The 23,628-nt window shown below is 44.5% G+C and overlaps 1 protein-coding gene across 1 annotated transcript; it reads left to right on the top strand.

Moving 5' to 3' along the window:
• Nucleotides 1-7,253: 7,253 nt before the first annotated feature.
• Nucleotides 7,254-22,787, top strand: LOC115506760 (dr1-associated corepressor-like). Its single transcript, XM_030304795.1, is given in 5 exon segments — nt 7,254-7,289; nt 21,852-21,978; nt 21,981-22,281; nt 22,454-22,532; nt 22,731-22,787. Coding segments are annotated over 5 exon segments (600 nt in total).
• The last annotated feature ends 841 nt before the right edge of the window (nt 22,788-23,628 follow it).

Here is a 23,628-nt window from a genome sequence, read left to right as displayed (position 1 = left end):
AAATCACAGATCCAGGACCTAATAATTGTGACCTCGGAGGTAAAGAACTTAATTTAGACTCTCAATTTCCGTATTTCTAAAACGAAATGATAATACTATTGATTGCCTGGGTCTGGGGATTAGATGGGGAATGACTTCAAACGGGTGTGAGGGATCTTTTTTGGGGTGATGGAAAAATTCTAAAGTTGGATTGTAGTGATAGTTGTCCAACTCTTTAAATGTACTAAACATCGTTAACTTGTACACTGAAAGCTGGTGAATTTTATTGTATGTAATTATACTTCGGAAAAGCTGTTATTTAAAAAAAATAGGAGAAAAGCTGAAGTTTGGTTTGTTTTTTTTTTACCCTCTGTTTAAAAGGGTGGTTTATTCCACTCCCCCCTTGGGGGACAGCTTCATAGATTCTGTTCTAATATCAGCCCTTTTTCCTGGGAAGATAAAATTGGAGATTAAGTTCCAAGAATACATGAGGGGAAATGTTTTGCAACGATGTAGGCTGAAATTCACATGTTCCTGTGCTATGGTTAATTTTATAAATTGGACAGAGATTTTTAAATAGTACAAACAGTTTTATAGACAACATCAGGTGTAATGATAAACCTGGCTAAGTTTTGTATTACAAGCAAGCAAGCATATTTCAGCTGTTATTAAAAAATCCTTATTGCCAAAGGTACACATGAATCCGTCCTTAGCTGTACTTCTGCTGAGATATCACAGGGCAATAATGTTGCCAAGAGGCCTATGCTTCCGGCTGGCCAGGGAAGGAAAAAAAAGAGAAATATATTCTGAATAAAGATGAACTTTGTGAGATTTGTTTCCCTCCCAGCGATTTGTTGAAGAATACATTTTCTGATTCGTATTCATTTGTATTAGTATTTTCCCCGAGAGCATATTTGCAAATTTTTCCTTTGAACATTCTGTGTCGTTCCCCTAGTCTCCCAGCAGTATTCTTTTTTAACCCTTGGCCCAATTGCAAGTATGTACTAACTTTTGACTCCTTCTCCTTTACAATGCCTCCAATTGTATAGGTTTATTTTGGACACAAAGTAGGTGTGACTACCTCCTGAATGGAAGTGGGTGGTTCCATGACCTTGGTAAAATTTATACCTTCTGGGGTTATCTAAATGTGGATACACTTTTATGGTTTCCTTTGAAATGTATGCATTCTTTTTCTCTAGCTCCCCTCCCTCCCATGGCTCTGAGCGCTAGGGTAAGGAATGGGGAAAGTCAAGTTCTGAAAATGCTTTTACATCTTTCATTATTGACTTTTTACATAATTTCCTTCCACCCCCCAGGTGCAGGAATGCAGGTAACTGCCGACTCGACAAGGGTGTGGTCATAGGGTTCACCTGGAACACTGTTGAATTAAGCTATTCTGGGAGTCATTGTGAACAATAGAGTTTCTTGAATTATAGCTGGCTAAATTTGAGCTACATCCGTTCATTGGTAGATCATTTGACCTACTAGGCTTTTTCCTAGAGATTGCAATTTTTGTGCACTCCCCAAAGTCCATTTCTGAAATAGACCTGTACTTTTATTTTTTTAAGTTGATTTACTTACTTTGATAGAGAGAGACGGAGAGAGCGAGCAGAGGGGGGTGGAGGGGCGCGAGAGAATTCCAAGCCCTACCTCGGGGCTCGAACTCATGATCCTGACCTGAGCCAAAACCAAGAGTTGGGCGCTTAACTGACTGAGCCGCCCAGGCGCCCCTAGACCTGCACTTTTCGAAGTTAACTCAAAACAGGAACTCAAAAACCAAATTATAGCAGTCATGAAAAGTCGGAGTTGGTTATTGTTTATACATTCTTTGAATTGCTTTATAGCACTTAACCATAAATAATTTTACTAGAAGTTGAAATCTTTGGGGGTAATCTCAGACGGCATTTCTTTCTTTCTAATTTTTTTTAATGTTTGTTTATTTTTGAGAGAGAGAGAGCATGAGCGGGGGGGGGGGGGTGGAGGGGGGTAGGGGCAGAGAGAGAGGGAGACACAGAATCGGATACAGGCTCCAGGCTCCGAGCTGTCAGCACAGAGCCCTACTCGGAGCTTGAACTCACAAGCCATGAGATCATGACCTGAGCCACGCGGACGCCCCTCGCGGCGTTTCTAAGTGCTGTCAGTTAGAAAGTGCCCACCTATTTGGTTTCTGCCTCAGACTGTATAATCACCTGATTAGTGCTTTATGCTGAATTCTACCCTATCGATGCACATGCCTGACACGCCACATGAGATGAAATGTGGTTAACGTTCACAGTGGATTTTGTAAGGCCCGCTGTGGAAAGCTTTTTACACCTGTAATCGAGCGTAATTACTAGCGGTAAAGTCGAAGCTTTTGAAAAGATCTGCCTCTGCTAATAATATTATCGAGCATTCAGGATTAGTTCGTTCGGCCTAGTGTGACAATTAACGTGGAGAAGTATGTTGTGGTGGTGGTGGGGGGGGGGTCCCTCACTGATCCACTGGTATTTAAAACCCTTGTCAAACATTTGAGAGTTTGAAAGGACCCCTAACGTCTTTTTGCCCTAAATGTTTTTTCTTAAAAAAAAGGGGGGGGCTTTGTTTATCATCAAGAGAACACTGATCCATTTGTGCCATTTAAAACAATACTGTATGTTACTTGATTCCCTGGACCACCTTAAAAACTTCCCTAAGTCATAGTTTATCCAGAAAAAAAAAGATAATAAAGTAAATCCTGAAGTACTTGAGGTTTCTTTATACTTCCCCAGTGATGGATTTGAGTAAAATGAGAATATGATCTAATAAGGTAGTTATTCATTTACCACTTCCTGCTTGTCGTCTCCGGCTTAGCGCTCCGGGCCTGCATGCTAGCAATTTCAATGCCAACTCCTGCAAAAGAAGCTTACTATAAAAAGAATTCAGAGCTAGCCAGCACTAATCGGATGCTACGGACAAATCTCACAAGGCCTCAAATAACTCAGCAATCAAGCAGGGCCTGTAATGTGCTCCCGTCTTTTAATTGGCTGAAGGGAGGTGAGCATCTGGTGAGAAGTGACTAAGGGGAGGGAAGGTCAATACTTGCCTCCTGTTCCCTTGATTCTCCCCATCGCCTCGCCTTGAGTTGCTCCTTTCAGTTCCTGGACTTTCAAGCATTGCCTTGGGGGCTTGCACGGGTTGGTCCGATGTTCTCTCCAGGCAGACGTTCGTTCACCCGCTCATACATATCCGCTCTTCTGTTCTTGGCTCTGTGCCAGGCCCTAGGGATCCACCTTGAGGAGGCCAGTTTCTGCCCAGAGAGACTAACAGGGGGACCCCGCAATTCTGATGATCCAGTAACTTCCAAGCTACAAAGACGGCCCATGGTAGTATGCATACCGGGTTTGGTGTGATGGTCAAAGATGGACATATATCTCGGTTATTCCCTCTTAGATGTCTATCCTCAAAGGAGAACGGCAGCTTTAAGAGCAGAGAAGACCTCTAGTCTCTCATCTGGGCACTCAGAGAAACTAGAACCGTGGGCCTAGAACAAGTCAGAATTTTTTGCTAAGGTGCCGTGGTGTGGCTGGACCCCCATCGGGAAAGGTCGGTGGTTCTCCCCCTGTGTTCGCCAAACTCCTCCCACAATACCAACTTCTGCTTTTGCGGAGGTATCTCTTGACCACTGATGGGCAAGGCACATTTTGTTGAAGGTTCTGAAATGGGTTAGAAATAGACATTAGACACTCCCTGTTTTACTTCCCATCCCAAATTAGGTCCAGCTAGGTTGTCGTACCGAGCCTATTAGAGTATCTGCAATGAGGTTAAATGACGTCATAAAGATACCAAAAAACAAAATGTGAAAAAAAATGTATAGGGCTATTCCATATTTGAATATAAATTTCCTCCTACTATGAATTACCCAGGGAGAAATTCGTGTCACGAGCCCCACTTTGGGTGAGCATGAGTCCTGCTTTGGGTGAGCTCGTTCCCTGCTTCTCTTTCTCTTTCTTTGCCCCTCACTGACTTGTGCCCACTGTCTCGAAAGAAAGAAAGAAAGAAAGAAAGAGAGAAAGAAAAGCGTCTAAGTCGTCAGCAGGAATCACAGGATTTTGGCAACATTGAGTAACATCAATAACATTTAGCAATTCACAATGCTTGAGCAGTTTTCCCAAACAAAATGGAATCCCATAATCTCATGCTGGTGCCATCTAGACCTAATGGAGACTCAGCGGTATCTGGAGGAAGAAGGTGGCAAAGGCGTTCATCTGGGTTTCAGCTTCTCTAAAACACCGGGCCGTTCACACCAGTTGTCCAACGCCTGTGACCCGTGGGTCTAAACTCCCCTGGGGAAATGCCCCCTTCAGAGGTGAACATTGACACTAGGTGTTTATTGTAACTTTAGGGGGAAAGCCCCAGTTGCACTCGGAGATTGCCACTCGGGACATCGATGCCTTCTTGCAAAGTGTGGGCGTTTGAAATGATGCCAGTCACAGACTCCAGACCTCATTTGAATTGCTCTTTTTTTCCAGACAGTATATTTGGAACCTCATGATTTCCGTTTCCCCCCCGGCCTTGTACGTCTGGCACCCTGCACTGTAGCGGGTGGTGTCTCCCCAGCGACAAGCTTCACTTTCTCACGAGTGGGCGTTTTTTAAAATGTTTATTGATTTATTTAGAGAGAGAGTCGGGGAGGGGCAGAGAGAGAGAGAGAGGGAGGGAGAGAGAATCCCAAGCAGGCTCTGCTGCTGTCATCACAGAGCCTGACACGGAGCTCGATCTCACGAGCCATGAGATCGTGACCTGGGCCGAAATCAAGGGTCAGAAGCTTAACCAACTGAGCCACCCAGGCGCCCCAAGTGGGCATTTTTAACCATGCGTCACGATGGCTGTGGTTGTAGCAGGATTCTCGCACAAAGAGTGGTGACCTCGAGGCTTTTCTTTCCAGGAAGCAACCTCATTCGTGTTCACACCACTCAGTTGGGTTCGTGCCCAAAGAACTGAGCCCCGAACATTGTTTGTTTGTTTGTTTGTTTTAACATATTTCTTACTTCTTTGTCTCCCATATATGGTAACACACAAATATGCAGTCTGATTAACTTGTCTCATGTTACAGGGTCATGAGGGATGTTATCACGTTCGCACTCAATTACCTTGAGGTTATTTTTTTTCTTTCCCCAGGGAGGGGACCCTACTGCCTGGTCACCAACTCTTGCTGTGGGATTGCAGAAGCCCCGGAAACCTGCCTCCAGGAGGCTGTCTCCTTCATAACCATATTTGTTTCACCTGGAACCTTGCCCGCAGCAGGTTCTGAGCTGAAGGTGTGGGTGATACTTCTGGAACCTTTGCCCCAGTGGACGTCGTGAAGACCAGGACCTCCTAAAAACCCAAGCACGTGGATGCTGGAAACCTAGATCCCTGGTCCGAACTTGGCAATGCTGTAATCCAGAACCAAATGAAAGCTGTGGACTTGGCATGACACCCGACCGACCCCATGGCCTTTCCGCAGTTCATCCTTGGCCCTGAATCTGTAGGATGGCTTTTGGGGCAGCTGATCTGACCTGATCTGCTTACCAAAGCCTAACACTGACGCTTTAAAGCCCAAACCATAAGGGTCTTTATCATGCTCACATCTGCCTTGAAGCTTAAAAGCGGCAAATGTCTTTCCGTCTTATCCCACGGTGATAGTGCTGTGATGGGCTGCCCCCGTACTCCTTCAGGAATAAAAGTCTCTTCCCCTGCTCCAAAGACCGATATCAGTAGACAGCCCTCACCTGTTTGCCCCTATAGGGATTGCCTCCATTGAAGACAGTTGCTTTGCTCAAGGTCATACCGCTTCCCAGCGTGACCCACACGCAATGACAGATTGCTGCCTTTAGGTCCAGCCCTCCTTACCCCAACCGGGGACAGCTGAGGGAGCATCCTGTCTTCAGAACTTCCTACAGGATCAGGGGCGCCTGGGTGGCGCAGTCGGTTAAGCGTCCGACTTCAGCCAGGTCACGATCTCGCGGTCCGTGAGTTCGAGCCCCGCGTCGGGCTCTGGGCTGATGGCTCAGAGCCTGGAGCCTGTTTCCGATTCTGTGTCTCCCTCTCTCTCTGCGCCTCCCCCGTTCATGCTGTGTGTCTCTCTCTGTCCCAAAAAAAATAAATAAACGTTGAAAAAAAAATTAAAAAAAAAAAAAAAGAACTTCCTACAGGATTGGCTGAGGTCTGGGATCAAATCACAGCGTGACCTCTCTCTCTTCCCGGTCCTGTAACTTTCCCTTCTGCTCCTTCCCACAGGAGGTAATCCCAAGAGCACTCCCTCGGAGAACTCCCACACACCGATCCTCATCGCAGAGTCTATCCTCAAAGGAGAACGGCAGCTTTAAGAGCAGAGGAGACCTTTAGTCTCCCTCACCTGGGCACTCAGGGAAACTAGAACCTGTGAGCCTAGAACAAGTCAGAATTTTTTGCTAAGGTGCTGTGGTGTGGCTGGACCCCCATCGGAAAGGGTCGGTGGTTCTCCTCCCGTGTTTGCCAAGGAGCAGACCCTCAGGACCGTTTGGCTGCTTGCCTTACTTCCTGGCTAGAGTAATAATGATCATTTCTCCAATACTCTTGACTTGTCACTCGGCCTGATTTAAGCTTCTTTATACTCCTCTGTTTGACACGGAGGCACCTGATCAGCAACAGTGACATTACCGGACTCCACTATTAAAATGGAAGCTCTGGGTGAAAAGTACCCGGAGGCTCAAAATACTGGCGGGGTATTGCGTTAGGGGCAAAGCATACAGTCTCTGTCGGGACTGAGGGGGATGGCCAAGTGAAGCCGTAAGTTAATAAGAGGAAAGTCCTTCAGAAGAAAAAAAGTAAAAGGCAGAAAAAAAAGAAAAAAAAGGCAGAAAACGATGTGTGAATAACCCGTCTTTTGAAGTGGCTTCTGAGCATGAGGGCCTTGCTTCAAGATCAACAAAAGGAAGTGGTTGGGAAATGAAACCAACACAGTGAATAGAGAGCAGAAGAACTCAACCATCAGACTCTTCTTTTGTCGGTCAGTCCCACCCTCCGTGGGTGGGCAACCTCCTACATCAGAGACAAATTCTGGGGACCTTTCGGTTCTGGGAGAATAGTCATTTCTCTCTCAGTAAAGGTGAGTTTCCACCTGTCTTTCTGAGTCGTCACCTGGTTCTGGTCTGGAGGTAGCGTCTGCCCGTGTCTGCATTCACTAAACCTGTGTAGGCTTGTTACGTTCGACGAGACTAATCTCGTGGAGGTTTGTCTTTCTGTGGATCAGGTATCAGAAACACAGTGGTATTTCTGTAACTTGAGGAGGCGTGATGCCCCTACCTTGGCCTTTCTCCTATTTCCAGAAGGTAGGCATTCACTGTTACAGTTTTGGTGGGGCTCATGTCATATTTGATTACTGCCCTACGGCTCCGGTGACCTGCGTGACATTTCTCACCGTCTCGCTCCCTGCGCCTTCTAACACACAGGGCATTATTTTTAGCTTTGCGTTTGGAAATAACCTTGGACTCACAGGATAGTTGCAAAAATAGTATAAAAACTCAGGTGTGTGTTTCATCCAAACTCCTCTCATGTCAGTATCTTATATAAGCACGGTACAGTTATCCAGACCATGAAATCAACACTGGCACAATATGACTAACTAAGCGGCAGAGCTCACGGGATTCTTACCGGTTTTCCCTCAAGTGTACCTTTTCCGCTCCAGGTGCCACATTGCATGTTGTTGTGTCTCTGTCTCCTCAAATCTATGACAGTTCCTTAATCTTGCCTTGACTTTTGTGACCGTGAAACTTTTTTAAAGTGTACTGCTCCATTATTTTGCAGAATCCTTAATTCGGGTTGTTTTCTTAGTAGTTTGAGGTTATGCATTTTTGACAAGGATAGTCTAGCGGTTACGTTGTGTCCTTCTCAGTGCATCGTATCAGGGGGCACATGATGCCAATACGTTTTATTACCGGTGATGTGGACCTTGACTACTTGGTTAGGTCTGTCACCTTTCTCTACTGTGAAGTTACTGTATTTCCTTTGGGAATTGATCGATATCTTGAGAGGTATTTATGGACTATGCTAATATCCTGTTTCGTCTCAAACTCCCTAATTTTATCCTATTGGTGGATCTTCCCCACGACCATGATTAGTGTAGTGTTTGCCCCATGGTGGGTCTGGTTTTCTCTCGTCCTTTCTACCTTTTTAAACTGGAATTCTTCTATAAGGAAAAGCTATCTATCCTTGCTTATTTATGTATTTAATTATTTATTTTTATCAGCATAGACTCATGGGTATTTGTTTTCTTCTGGGGGTTATAATCCAATACTATCGTTATTCATTTTACTTCTCAAATGGTTCCATCGTTGGCCATCGGGTCCTTCTGCAGCTTGGCTCTTGTGTCCTTCTAACATACCCCCATACTTTCCTGGGCACTCCCTTATTTTCCGGCACAACAAAATGTTCCAGGCTCATCTTGGAGTTTTCTTGCCCCTGCCCTGGAATCAGCCACTTCCCCAAGGAGCCCTGGTTCCTTTCTTTGGAGAATCCAAGATCTGGACACTAACTGTGTTCGTTGCTACTCGGATATCACTGTTTCTAGGAACTCTCAGCAGACAGAACTAGGAAATATATGTGTGTACGTTAACTTGTGTATACGTATCTATCTATCTATCTATCATCTATATCTATCTATCTATCTATCTATCTATTATCTATCTATATCCATCTATCATCTATCTTCATATATCTATATCTATCATCTATCTATCATCTATATCTATCTATCTATCTATTTATTTATCTATCATCTATCTATCTATCATCTATCTCTCTATCATCTATTTATCTATCTATCTATCTATCATCTATCGATCATCTATATCTATCTATCTATCTATCTATCTATCTATCTATCTATTATCTATCTATATCCATCTATTATCTATCTTCATATACCTATATCTATCATCTATCTATCATCTATCTATATATCATCTATCTATATCTATTTATCTATCTATTTATCTATCTATCATCTATCATCTATCTATCTATCATCTATCTATCTATCTATCTATCTATCATCTATCGATCATCTATATCTATCTATCATCTATCAATCATCTATATCTATCTATCTATCTATCTATCTATCTATCATCTATCGATCTATCATCTATATCTATCGATCTGTCTATCATCTATCTATATCTATCTATCTATCATCTATCCTCATATATCTATATCTATCATCTATCATCTATCTATATATCATCTATCTATCTATCATCTATCTATTTATCTATCTATCATCTATCTAATCGTCTATTTATATTAAAAATCGTAAGTTCATTCTGATACTTCCAATCCCAATAGAACTCCACAAGGTTCTTTACCTTCCACAAATTACCATCCACAAATAAATATCCATGAGTCTATGTTGATAAAAATAAATAATTAAATACATAAATAAGCAAGGATAGATAGCTTTCCCTTATAGAAGAATTCTAGTTTAAAAATGTAGAAAGGACGAGAGAAAACCAGACGCACCATGGGGCAAACACTACACTAATCATGGTCGTGGGAAAGATCCACCAATAGGATAAAATTAGGGAGTTTGAGAGAAACAGGATATTAGCATAGTCCATAAATATCTCTCAAGATGTCGATCAATCCCAAAAGGAAACACTGTGCTTATTTAGAACCCTGAGACTGAGAAACTTGGCTCTTATTATCTGAAACATAAGGCATTTATTAGGCTCCTGGGTGGTTCAGCCAATTAAGCATCTGACTGTTGGTTTCTGCTTAGGTCATGATTTCACGGTTCATAAGTTTGAGCCCCCCTTGGGCTCTGCACTGACAGTGGGGAGTCTGCTTGGGATTCTCTCTCTCTCTCTCTCTCTCTCTCTGTTTCTCTCTCTGCTCCTACCCCGCTCGTGCTCACTCTCTCTCTCAAAATAAATAAGCAAACTTTAAAAGAAAGGTGCAAAGAAAGTGCAGTAGAGGGTTTTTTTTAAATAAAAATAAAATACAATATATTTACTTATTTATGCAACTCTAGATTTCATAAAACAATTCCAGAATTGCTAACCCACATGCCTGTGAGAACCAGATGTGCTAACTGGAGTACAGGATTGGTGTGCAGTTCTTTTTGTCTTTGGCCTTACAATAGCCAAAGTACTCTTTTCCAAGGATGCTTAGATTAGGACTCTTCTTCCCCATCTCCTTCTTTGTGGTTGTGTTATTCACTGGCTTGTACACTTAGGTTTATTTATTATTGTTTGTACCCCATTTGGGGCTGCCCTCACATTTTGGTTTACTTCAGTTACTTATTGGGGAGGCTACGCTAAACTTTTCTTACTTTTTCTTTGTTGTTGCATTTCAATAACGTTATTGAAAGGTAGATCCCTTGGTACCAAAACATGATGGTAGCTGGCGAGGCTATCTCTGCCAACTCAGGATTAACACCGATGTAGTCAAATTAGTGAACTATATAAGCCATTTGGGAAAACTGAAGCTCTCCACAAAACACCGTTTACAAAAGTTTAAGATATACTGTGGTTCTTTGGTTTATTTTCCAGTGCGCATTTATCCATAACAGCATGTCAATATTGGGTACAGACATTCTGGATGGACTCAGGCTGCTCGCTGCGCTGAGTAACTGTTTACAGCACTTTTAATGCCCTAGATCTCCGCAGTCACCTCGAGCATTATGTTTCCGAGAGACAAAGCTACACACAAAAAGTATAATCAGAGAAGCATACTTCCCTCCTTATCCCTATGAACCCATTCTTCCTTTCTTTCTCCTCTTTCACTGACCATTCCGTAGGAGACAAAAATCTTTAGTTTCTAGCTTATCTTTTTTATATTTATCTTGGACAAAGGAGCAGATATGCATGCATTTTCTTATATCCGCTGGCGTACAAGAAGCGTAGCATGGCATACTTTTTGCACTTTGATGTTTTCACTCTAAGTCAGCTCACAGAGATCATCATTTCTTTCTAAAGTGGGTTTAGGCAGCCACAATAGCACTCCACTATGTGGATGTACCATAGTTGATTTAACCACTCTCCTCTGCTTGGGCGTTTAGATGGTTTTCAGTATTTTGCCACGGTCAACAATTGAATAACCTTGGGAATAACCTTGGGCATACGTATTTTTGTGTTGGTGGAGGTGTAGCTTCAGGGTAGATTCCCGGGATTGGAATTGCTGAGTCAAAAGGTAAACTTGAGAATAGTTTCCTTACGTATTGTCAAATGTCCTTCCAGAAGGATTACACTAATTTGCATTCCCACCAGCAATGTAGGAGAGTGCCCGCTTTCCCAAAGCCTCACGAACAAAATGTGTTGCCATGCTTTTTAAGCTTTGCCTGTCTGATAGATGAGAAATGGTATCTCAGTGCTGTTTTAATCTGCATATCTCTAATTATGAGTGTGTTAGAAGATTTGTTATATTCGAGGGATATATACACATAATCTATTCATGCCTCTTTTTGCATTTTACTATTGGTTGTTTGTTTTTGGTCCTTCAGTTAAAAAAAAAGTTTTATATTAAAAACCTTGAGGGCATTATGCTGAGTGAGATAAGTCAGGCAAAGACAGATAATGTATGATATTGCTTGTATGTAGAATCGAAAATATATGTAGACTCTTAAAGAGCTGAACTCATAACTCAGGGGTGGGGGAGTTGGGGAGACACTGGCCAAAGGATACCAAGTTGCATTTAGAAGATAAGTTCTGGAGATCTAACGCACAGCGTAGCGGTTATAGTCAACAATACTGTATTACGTACGTCAGATTCCTAAGAGACCAGATCTTAAATCTTTTTACCACAAAAAAATGAATGATAACCGTGTGACATCACAGAGGTGTCAGCTAATGCTATGGTGGTGAGGTCGTGTTGCAATATATAAATGTATCAAATAAACGCACTGCACACTTTAAACATGCGTAATGGTATGTGTCAATTATATGTCAATTTCAAAATGACAGTAGTCTTCCATCGAGCCCACTAGATAATCCAGGTAATCTCCCCATCTCAGGACCCTGAATGTAATCACATCTGCAATGTCCCTTTCCTCATGGGACACAACATATTCACAGGTGCTGGGGGCTACGGCGCGGACATCTTTGGAGGGCCATTATTTAGCCTACCACACCGTGTCCGAGGTTTTCTATTTTGGCCAGGGGGGAATGAAAACTGTTCTTTGCCCTGTGTGAGTTTGGAAGATTGTTTCCTCCAACCCTTTAAGTAGTTCTTTCTCCAGCCTTGGGGAGTCTCCTCACGTGCGTGTTCTGATCAGTACTCACCTAAATCCTTGAGGAGAGCCCTCTGCAAATCTCTGGAGCTCTTTTGGCGTCCAGTTCTCTCTTGTCTGTTACCCTGTTCTGTGAAATCTAGCAGCCTTAGGCCTCCCTGGACCCCTTTTTCTTCCTTTTTTTTTTTTTAATGTTTATTCATTTTTCACAGTGGTAGGGCAGAGAGAGAGGGAGACACAGAATCCGAAGCAGGTTCTAGGCTCCGAGCTGTCTGCACAGAGCCCGACGCGGGGCTCGAGCTCCTGAACCACGAGTTCGTGACCTGAGTCGAAGTCGGACCCTCAACCGACTGAGCCACCCAGGCGCCCCTCTTCCTTTATTTTTTTTTAAAGTTTATTTATCTATTTTGAGACAGAGTGCGAGAACAGGAGGGGCAGAGAAAGGGAGAGAGAGAATCCCAAGCAGGCTCTAGGCTGTTAGTGTGGAGCTGGGGGGGGGGGCGCCAGCCCACAAACTGTGAGATCATGACCTGAGCCAAAAGGGAGAGCCGGACGCTTACCCGACTGCAGATGCCCCATGGAAACCACTTTCTTTTTCCTCAACTCAGGGTGACTGTCCTGCAGCCCGGACTCTCTCTCTCTCCAAGCAGTAAGCTGCGGTAATCACAGAATCACTGTGTTTCCCGTGTTTTAGGAATCGTTCTTCTCCTCTTGTCTAATATCTTGAGAGCCATTATTTCATCTAGTTTTCCAGTTTTTATTTGTTTCAGGAGGGCAAGTAAATCTGGTCCCCGTTAGTGCAACTTGACCAGAAGTGAAAGTACAGGTATTGTTTTAAAAATACCCTTGATTTTATGACTGCGATGGTCACAGAAGCTTATGAAACAGGGGCCTATACAAGAGGACTAACACTTTATAATTCAACACTTACTGAGCAACTTTTACATGCGAGGCAGTGAGCTAGATGCTGTCACGAACCCAAATATGTGGGGCACCTGGGTGACTCAGTCGGTTAAGCATCTGAGTCTTGATTTCAGTTCAAGTCCTCATCTCACGGTTCATGAGTTCGAGCCCCACATCCGGCTCTGTGCTGGACAGTGCAAAACCATGCTTGGGATTCTCACTCTCTCTCCCTGTCCCTTCCCTGCTCTCTCTCTGAAAAATAAGTAAATAAACTTAAAAAAAAACAACAACAACACAAAAATCCTCCTTCGTCATGAGGGGACGGGGCATGTGAGTCCACATGGGTTTTTGGGGGGGGCATCACAATGGAGACGAGGAAGAAATACGTATCACCGTATGTTCAAAAGTTTTATTTCTTCCACAAGAGCTCTTAGAATGACGCCTAGGCTAGAGCCACTTGGGTGAGTTGGGTTAATTTATTTCCCTCTGCCAGGAATGTCCCCAAGAGGGTATCTTGTCCCCTGGGAAGGAGCTGCCATCACGTTGCCTTGACAAACCCCGGGATCCATCATTTCATTTTCTCACTAGGTCCCTAACATGTTTTTCTTTTTCACTAGGTCCCTAACATGTTTTTTGTTTTTTGTTTTTTTTGGTCCACTATACAGGTGACCCCCGACCAACAGCTCTGTACCTTGCAGGGGCACATGAAGGGAAGCAGGTCACATTTCGTAAATACTCTGCTGTCGCTAGGTTAGCCATTTTTATATGCGGATTGTCTAAGGGGAGACAGACTTCTGTCACCTAGCTCTCCCACCTGACAAATGGCAGAGCTTCTGTAGGGATCACGGTCTGACTTGCCCCCTCACGGTCTGAGGGGTGACTCGCTTGGGAGTGACTCCTGGTGCTTGTTCTCCAGTATTTGGGTTATTTCCATCCTCTCATGTTCTTCCTCACACCTGCTTCTTAGTCATTGCTTTAATCTGACTTTCTCTCTCTCTCTCTCTCTCTCTCTTTTATTTATTTATTTTTTTTGGTGCCTTTTATGTGGTCTTGTTTCCAGATTCCTCAGCTCGTTCCCTGGAGCTGCTGCTCGAACACAGACAGCTTTCTGTCCTAAGCGTCTCAACGTGATGGGTTTCTTGTTTCCAGGTCTGATTCCAGCCTGGTTCTACAGAGCATCCCCTTGGCTGACTTTCAGGCGTAACTGAATGCCCACATGCACGCGGTTCATTCAGTATTCGTTCGTTAATTTTTTGTTGTTCGCAAACATAGTTTCGTTGAGCGCCTATTGTGTGACAAACTCTAGAGATACAGCCAGGCACTAAAATAGGAGCCTGGAGCGCCGTTTTCAGAGGACTAACAAACATCTAGGCAGAGGGGATCCTTCTTCACCACTTCACCAGCAAGAAATGACTAATAGGGCCCAAGACAGATGACAGAGAAGAAAGTAGTTAAAGAAAAATCACCAATACAGTAAAACCTCGGATTGCAAGTAACGTGTTCTGCGAGTGTTCCGCAACCTTTTAATGTTTATTTTTGAGAGAGAGAGGGAGAGAGAGAGACAGAGCATGAGCAGGGGGAGGGGCAGAGAGAGAGGGGGACACAGAATCCAAAGCAGGCTCCAGGCTCCGAACTGTCCGCACAGAACCCGACGCGGGGCTTGAACTCATGAAATGCAAGATCATGACCTGAGCCGAAGTCGGACGCCCAACCGACTGAGCCACCCAGGCGCCCCAAACATTTCTCATAAATTTTAACTTGATAAACGAGCGGTGTCTTGCAATATGAGTCGTACGTGACGCCGAACGTCTCGTGATCACAACCGAACCAATGGTTCTTGAAATTCGCTTTGATATACCAAGGGCTTTGGATTACAAGCACGTTTCCGGAACGAATTACGCTCGCAAACCAAGGTTTTACTTGTCTGTCGCTTCCACGTAGTGCTGGAGGGGGTATATAGGATGTGATAGTGTTTGTTGCTGATGCCCACAGCTCCCTATATTGTTTTCTAGGGTGTGGTAACAAAGAACCACAAACTGGGTGGCTTAAAATATTAGGAATGATCAAGGAGTTGGTGGGGTTGCTTCCTTCTGAGGCTGTGAAGGAGCATCTGTTCCAAGCCTCTCTGCTAGCTTCTGGTGGTTTCCTGGTAGTCTGGGGTTCCTTGGCTTGTAGGATGCCATCACCCTAATTCTTCACTTTTACATCGTGTCTTTCGCGGATTTCTTTATATCGTCTTCCCTCTGTGCGTGTCAGTCTCTGTGTCCAAATTTCCCCTTTTCATGGAGACACCAGTCACACTGGATGGGACGTTGACCTCACTTTCACTTGATTACCTCTGTAAAGGCTCTAATTGGCAAGTAAAGTCACACTCCAAGGCACCAGGGGCTAGGACTTCAACAAATCTTTTTTGGTGGACACAATTCAACCCATAACCCCCTCCCCCCCCCCCCCCCCCCCACTGCTTTAAGGAAGATCTTGTTGACTTAGTTTTGGGAGCGTTGCTTACAAACGGTTTCCAGGGTGGCCTCAGCTGCAGAGCGCCACCTCGCCCAAGGCCATGCCCTTGATAGGATGACCCATACCCAGTAACTAACAGAGGCAGCCGTATAAAGGTCTGGCTCTCTTGTCTCCACTTGGAACAACTCTGAAGGGCCATTCTGACCTCCCACAGACGGCGATCCCTCCTAACCATCCTGCCTCCTAAACCCTGCCTCAGGGTTTACTTCCAGGACAACCTAACCTGCAAAAGGTAGAAAGAAGAAACAGAGGTCCTTAGGGTGTAAGGTTCTTAGGCAAGAGGGAGAATGGAAGGAGATTACACCTTGGGGGGTAAGCAAGGGGCAGATCGTGCACGATTTTGCAAGCCACGGAAAAGTTTGGGTTTTATCCTAGAGGCAAGAGATGGGAATCCACCGGCGAATTTTGAGCAGGGGATGAGGCTCAGTTTGCACTTTGACAAGATGACCCTGGCTACTGTTTGTGCCTCCTGGCCTCTGAGCCTGTTAACGGCCCCGCGAAATGTGATGCTTCCCTTGAGACATAGCAGTTGTTGGAGTCATAGGGGCCCTATGCTAAGACCACAGGGAGACGCCTCCAGCTTTGGCTGGACTTGAGCCTAGAAACGCCTCACTCCTGTCGGCCCCTCCTCTTCACCCTCTCAAGCTGCCTTTGGCTGAACAGAACTACTTTTGTTACAAGGAGTTCTATTGGCTAAGGTGTTTTATCGGCGTGGAATCCTTTTCCTCTTAGGGTAGACTGCCACTCAATTCTTTCAGAGTCAAGTCAAATCTTTTTTCTTAAAAAAAATGGTTTTTTACATTTATTTATTCTTGAGGGGTGGAGGGGGAGGGGCAGAGACAGAAGGAGACACAGAATCCGAAACAGGCTCCGGGCTCTGAGCTGTCAGCACAGAGCCCGACGCGGGGCTCGAACCCATGAAACCATGAGATGGTGACCTGAGCCGAAGTCGAAGTCAGGCGCTCAACCGAATGAGCCACCCAGGCATCCCAGGGTGGTGGTGGTGGTTGTTTTTGTCCTTGATTTAAAATCTGCCTTCTGGCCTCCTTCCTCCATGCACAACGTCTGAGGAACACCGTCTTCCTGGGGAAGAAATCAGACTTGAGAAGGCACACACCATTCTAACCTGGGCGTGCAGGTACGCATCATGCCCTGACGCATCCTGGTGTGTATGCTCCTGGAACGATCTGAAACATCTCTGGGCATGTTCAGTGTATCATTCGAAAGGAATGAGACTCGGTACATGTCAAATTCTCTGCAAATCTCACGTCCCACATGAACCACCTAGGGATTGCACCCGTGAATTTTTTTCCTTGGTAATCACTTCTAAAACAGAAACTTGGATTCGAACCCAAGGAAGGGGATGTGAAGGATAGCGAAGGTATGAGGAGCTAGTAGAAAAGACGGAGAGGCTGCTGGTGAAACTGGGCCCCCCTCTCCCTCTGGATGATAAAGGGAACCACGCATTTTTCTCATTCCTCATGGGCAAGGTGGAAGGTTAGAGTCTTTTAAATTGTACCTGTGTGCGAGGCCAATTAATCAAAGTGTCTGTTACAGGACCAACACCCAAACGCATCTCGTAAAATTCAACCCATCCCTGGCTGAACGAATGTTTCATCCGTCACGGCGTCAGTGACCTGTGCGGATTTATGTGTTTGCACACCTTTTCTTGCAAGAATGGTGATTGTTTGAAAAGTCATGGAAACATCGAGATTTTTTTTTTCTTCTTCCATGCAAAACGATACACCGTCCGCGGTGTGAGTCAAGAACTTCCGGACTCAAAATCTTCGTTCTGCCACTTACAAATGTATGACCTTCAACAGGCGATTTGGCTTCTCCGTGTCTGTTTTCTCAGGATAATGACTATTTCACACGGTATTAAGAAATGAGATAAAGACTCTAAGGGCTTCGCTGGTAATACAACTTCCACCGGGAGGAAGGAAGAAATAGATTTTCTCCCCCTCTCCCTCTTTTAAAAATTTCTCACTCTATCCTGAGAAGCCACCTTTCTCAAAGTGTGTCCCTCAGAACACCTGCGCCAATAAATAGGCTTCCATACTAGCTTCCCTCTTATAGATTCATGATGCCTATTACCGTACTGAAACTTCAGGAGTCATACGGTAGAGAAAACTGGCCGATTTTGTTTAATCTGGAATTCTCAAGTCTTATGTGACCAGACTGTTTCTTTTCTCCCATCACCTCTCGCCAGCCCTCTCCGGGACCCTGCGATGAAACACACGAAGAGAATGAGAGACTGTGTTCCAGAACACAGGATCGCCGAATGTAGGAGAAATCAGGAAGCCACCCTATCTCATCTGGAAAACCGGAGCTCCCGGGTTATCTACAGACATATGTACCTTGTACACAAAGTGGTAGTATGGCCGTCAAGTTTTTCATAAGTTCAAGTAATTATTGGTTTTAACTTATCTCATTCTTTTCTGCTTGACATCTCTTAGTTTTCGTCAGCCTCCAGTATCGTTTTTTTTTGGCTTGCTACTTATCTTTTAGTTTTTCTGGTCAAGCGTCAACTTTTGGTTCACTCAGGGTGGAGTCTCCGTTCTTCCCAAAACCCTTCGGTAGGTGTCGAAACGTCTCTTAATCCTCTCTTATGTCTTTAGAAAACCGGTCTGAATCCAATCCCGTCTCCGTGAAACAGAGAAATTTGTGTGTCAGCACTTCACAGGTTGCCCAGAAAAATAAAGAAAGCGACTTCTGAAAATGTTAGCTATAAGAAAAGAGGATAATGGGACAAGAGTTCAAGTTAAGACGGGAAGAAAGATAAAGTTTCCCCTCGCCCCCTCTCTCCCCGCCCCACGCCCCCCAAAAGAAGAGGAAAACAAGAAACTTACAACCCCTGATTCTCATCCTCATAAAAAGGAGTGAAAAGAGGCAGAATAGAGAGTGCAGAAATAAACCCATGCATATATGGTCAATTAACTTACGACAAAGGAGGTAAGAATATACAACAGGTCGCCTTGAGAATTGGTAACAGAGATTCTGTAACATAAAAGAAATTGCAAAATTGTATAAATGTGTCTGAAAAGAGAAAACGATAGAGAAGAAGAAAATGGCTTTGACCCTCCCCCCACGAACAGATGGGAAAGAGAATCTGTCAGCTCCTGACGCCAAAAGACAGACTCCTCCTGAATATTTCATTTTCTTCCCCTGAAATAAAATAGTTGTGCGCCGAAACCAGAATGGGCAACCCCTCCCGACAATAATAAAGGGAAAATAAATAAAGATATCTATTACAGCCCTGTCACGCCAGGAACTATACAATTCCAATCTGGAATGGAACTTTTCTTGTAAACATTATTAATTGATTTCCGCTTCCAGTAATGGCAGGCTACGTTAGTTGGACCAATGTGCTTGCAGAAAAACAGCTACAGGTTATGAATCAAATGCAAAAATAAAATGTTTTTTAAAAAGCGTCGAAAAGCTGACAAGATAGTGAGGAATTTCTAGGGCAAACTTGAAAGGAAAGCAGGAACCCAGATTGGTACGGGGAGCTCAGAGGCCCCTGAAGACCTTTGTCAACCTGGAAAAAATGAGAACTTTAGTTTTAACCGCCGGGGTGGCATGGCCCGCCGAAGGCGTACAGTCTAACAGGACATTGTCCTTATAAGAAGAAATTCCAAAGGGCTATACTATTAGGGCCAGGGTGAAGCACAAGTAAATTGGCCTTTGAATGTACTTTTGGCTGAAATTAACATCTTAGGCAATGCCCAAGGGGGAAAAATATAAGGACAGAGCCCTCAAGCATTAATTCAGTTTGAAGAGATCTTGAACAGATAGTGTCTTCAGATATTTTGGTTTAAACAAACGCATATGTTCTTCTGTGTGTCTTTGCACCTTTCATATTACTCAAATTATTCCTGTAAATACATTTTCAAAGCTTTTTAACAGCCGGGGTCCCTGGGTGGCCCGGTCGGTTGAGCGACCGACTTCGGCTCAGGTCATGATCTCGCGGTTTGTGAGTTCGAGCCCCGCGTCGAGCTCTGTGCTGACAGCTCCGAGCCTGGAGCCCGCTTCGGATTCTGTGTCTCCCTCCCTCTCTCTCTCTCTGCCCCTCCCCGACTCATGCTCTGTCTCTGTCTCAGAAATAAACATTAAAAAATTAAAAAAAAAAAAGATATTTAACAGCAAAGTGTACCATTCACACAACAGAAAACATTCACATTGTGCGTGAGAACAAGCAGAGTGAATATGAGAGAGATCCACCAAGACTTCACATATGGAATAATCAGTTAAGGCTCTTAAAACAACTATGTTTTCAATGTTTAAATAAATAAAAGGTGAAGTGAAGATACCTTTGCAGGCAGAAAACCTGATAAAGTGATGTCATATTTGGAAAAGAACCAGTTAGAACTTCTAGAAATGAATATATGTACATAAATGAATAGACGTACATATGAATATGAGTACGGATGGGCATATATGCATGTGTGTGTAGATATAGATATATTGTGGATTAATGCACAAAACTAATAGACTACTCATGAGTAAAAAGATACTTGGTGAATTTGAAGATAAGTCAGAAAAAATGATCCAGAATGTGTCACAGAATAAAGGATAGAAAATACAAAAGACAGGTTAAGAAACATGGGGGATAGAGTGAAAGCGTCTAATAATAATTTTATTAGCCAGTAGAGACTAGAAAGAGACAGTAGAGAGGGAATAAAGATATAACGGCTGTTAATTTTTAGAACTGATGAACTACATAACCCACAATTCTAGAAGTCTCCCAATTTCAAATGGGAGGAGTTAAATGAAATTCCCACCTACACTCGTCAGAGTGAAAATGCAGAACAGCAAAGACAAAAGGAAAACAAAACAAAAAAATAGGCCCAGGGTAAAAGACAGATATTTAAAGCAGAGGCATGCATTTAGACTAAGAGTTGACCCCTCGACTTCAACATATTGAATAATCTCTTTGACATATTGAGAAACTCTTTTCTTAAGCTTATTTAAATTTATTTTGAGAGAAGGAGACTGCAAGCGGGAGAGGGTCAGAGAGAGAGAGGGAGAGAGAGAATCCCAAGAAGGCTCCGGAGCCAGACGTGGGGCTTGAACCCATGAACCCTGACATCATGACCTGAGGCAAAATCAAGACACTTAACCCACTGAGCCACCCAGGTGCCCTCTATACATGTTGAAAGAAAGTAACTACTGATAAGAATTAAAGTATCATTGAAGAATGATGGCAAAATGGATAAATTTTTAAAATTAAGACTTCACTTCTTTAGAGCACTGCTAGGTTCATAGAAAACGTGGGCAGAAGGTGCAAAGATTTCTCGCGTGTCTCCTGCCCCTGCATATACATAACCTCCCATTTTATTAACATCCCACATCAAAGCGGCATACTGATTACAGTCGGCGAATCTACAACGACACATTGTCATCATTCGGAGTCCATAGTTTACATTAGACTTCGCTCTACGTGTTGTACATTCTATGGGTTTGGACAAATATGTAATGATGTGTATCCATCGTTATGATATCACACAGAATGTTTTCACTGCCCTAAAATGTTTCTATGCTCCACCCGTTCAACCCTGTTCCCTCCCCGCTGCAGCCCACCCAAACCTCCAATGTCTGGCAACTAGTGATCTTTTTACTGTCTTCATAGCTTTGCCTTTTCCAGAACACCGCGTAGTTGGAATCATATGGAAGGCAGCCTTTTCAGAGAGGCAGACTCCGTGATGACAGCAGAGAGCCCGACCCCGGGGCTCAAACTCACGGACCGTGAGATCAGGACCTGAGCTGAAGTCGGACGCTTAACTGACTGAGCCACCCGGGTGCCCCCATTTGGCGGGGCATCTTAGAAGTCGTCACCATACTTAAAATCATCTAGGTTGGTTTTTTTTTTCCTATGCTATCCTTTAGTGGTATGAGCACCCGATTTTAATGGGGAAAGGTCGGAGGGGGGGGTTCCCTATACCACCAAGCAATGCTCTGGACACTAGTTGGGTGTCCTAACAATTCAACTTAATTCTGACTCTATTTACCTAGAGATAGCCTCGGATGCCACAGGTTAAAATCTCGGTCTTACAAGACTTCCCCCCTCCCCCTCCCCCCACTTTGGGTGCCATTTGCAAGCCTCGTGGATTAGATGGGTTAGATTGGAGGTTCCCGTGACCGCCTCCTTGCATTCAATTAATTTGCTGGCGCGGCTCACAGAACTCAAAGAAACATCTTACTTCCTAGATCGCTGGTTTATTATAAAAGGATTTAACTCGGGAAGAGCCTGGGGCAGGCCAAGAAGATCATGCAAATTGATGAAGCGATTGGGAAGGTGGCTGTGCCCGTCATCCTCTCCCAGGTGCTCGAGCTCTTCCTGGAGTCGCTGTTGAAGAAGGCCTGCCAGGTGACCCCATGACCACGTCCCACCTGGAGCAGCGCATTGGGCTGGAGCAGCAGTGTGGAGTTCTGGAAGGACCTTGGTGGCCTCTGTGTCAGACTGCCCCCGGGGACCGGAAGCCAGGCAGCAGTGGCCGGAAGAATGGAGGGGGGGGGGGACGGGAAGCAAAGGCAAGGACAAGAAGCTGTCAGGACGTCGAGCAGGAGGATGAGGCTGAGGACACAGATACTGATGGGGAAGAGGAGATGACGTTGCAGGATTTTCTACCACAATACCCGGGATTCGTTGCCTCGACGCTTGGAAGAATGAAGAGGTGGGCACGGAGAGAGCAGCGGAGAAAAGTCTATTCGAATAGAAGATCAGAAAGGAAGCGGAGTAGGAAAGCTGTCTTGGCAGACAGGGGGCATTCGGAAGTGAATGCCCTCGATCATAGGCAAGGGTCCTTGCGGTAGAAGGTTCTGGTCAGCCCTCCCCCTTCCCTCTAGCTCCTTCTCGGGTCCCACCCTTATTGGCTGGACAGCTCTAGGTGCCGGATTGTCCATTCCGGATTGGCTCGTTTCCGTTGTGCGAAGGGTGGCCTATGGCCACACTTAGGTCTTTGGTCAAATTCCTGAGGGGAACCTGAGGGGCAGTAGGTGGGGTCTGTGACATTCTTAAGAGGGACCTTACGTCTGAGGGGGTTTGCTGTGGTCAAAGGCTCCTTTAGAGATCCCCCACACACACCCTTCAAGCCCTTCACCTCAACTCTGCCTCTGCCCCTAGTCCCGCCCGGGTGTCTCAGCCCCTGATGCAGAGGATGAAAAGGCTTATGACTCTTAGCTCCCTCTTTCTTTCAGGCCACAGCCCCTCTTAGTTGGTTTTAGTTGCTCTGGAGGAAAGGGAGAAAATAAAGCTGTTTTTCCGTTCACTAAAAAATTAACATCTCAGCAATTAAATTCGATTTGCTCCCCTCTCCTCTCCCTGGAGGTGGGGATGGAGTGGGGTGAGGCTGAATGTTCCAACTGTCCACTCTGGTCATTGGTTCTCCAGGCAACCAGCCCCCATCCTTACGTGACCTAAGGGCTTTCGGAGAGTCGCTTCCTTAACAGAACAAAAGACACCTTGATCGTTGTTCTTCTCGCTGGAAACTCTGAGGAGCTGTGAGCCAGGAACTGCGGACAAAGACCAAACATACGTGAGAAGTACAGTCTGGTCATCCGAATGACCAAACATACATTTCTCACAAGTCACAATATCAGGTCTATTTTAGGAGTTTTATAGTTTTGCGTTTTACATTTAGGTCTGTGATTCATTTTGAGTTAATATTTGTGAAGGAGGTGAAGTCCGTGTAGATTCATTTGTTTGCCTGTGGCTATCCAGGTGTTCTAAGTGCCATTTGCTGAAAAAGATGATTTTTGCTCCATTGTATGGCCTTTGCTCCTCTGTCAAAGGTCAGTTGACTAGACTTATGTGGGTTTATTTCTAGGCTGTCTATTCTGTTCCGTTGGTCTATCTGTCTATCTTTTGCCCATACCACAATGCCCTCATTAGTGTAGTTTTACGGTAAGTCTTAAAGTCAGGTAAGCGTCTGTCTATATAAACTTTAGAATTAGTTCCTCAATATCCACAAAATAACTTGCTGGGATTTTGATTGGGATTGAATTCAATCTCTAGATCAAGT

This window comes from Lynx canadensis, chromosome X (assembly GCF_007474595.2).
Source record: "Lynx canadensis isolate LIC74 chromosome X, mLynCan4.pri.v2, whole genome shotgun sequence".
NCBI lineage: Eukaryota > Metazoa > Chordata > Mammalia > Carnivora > Felidae > Lynx > Lynx canadensis.
The sequence above is the reverse complement of the archived record's forward strand: the minus strand, read 5'-3'. Positions and strand labels throughout refer to the sequence as shown.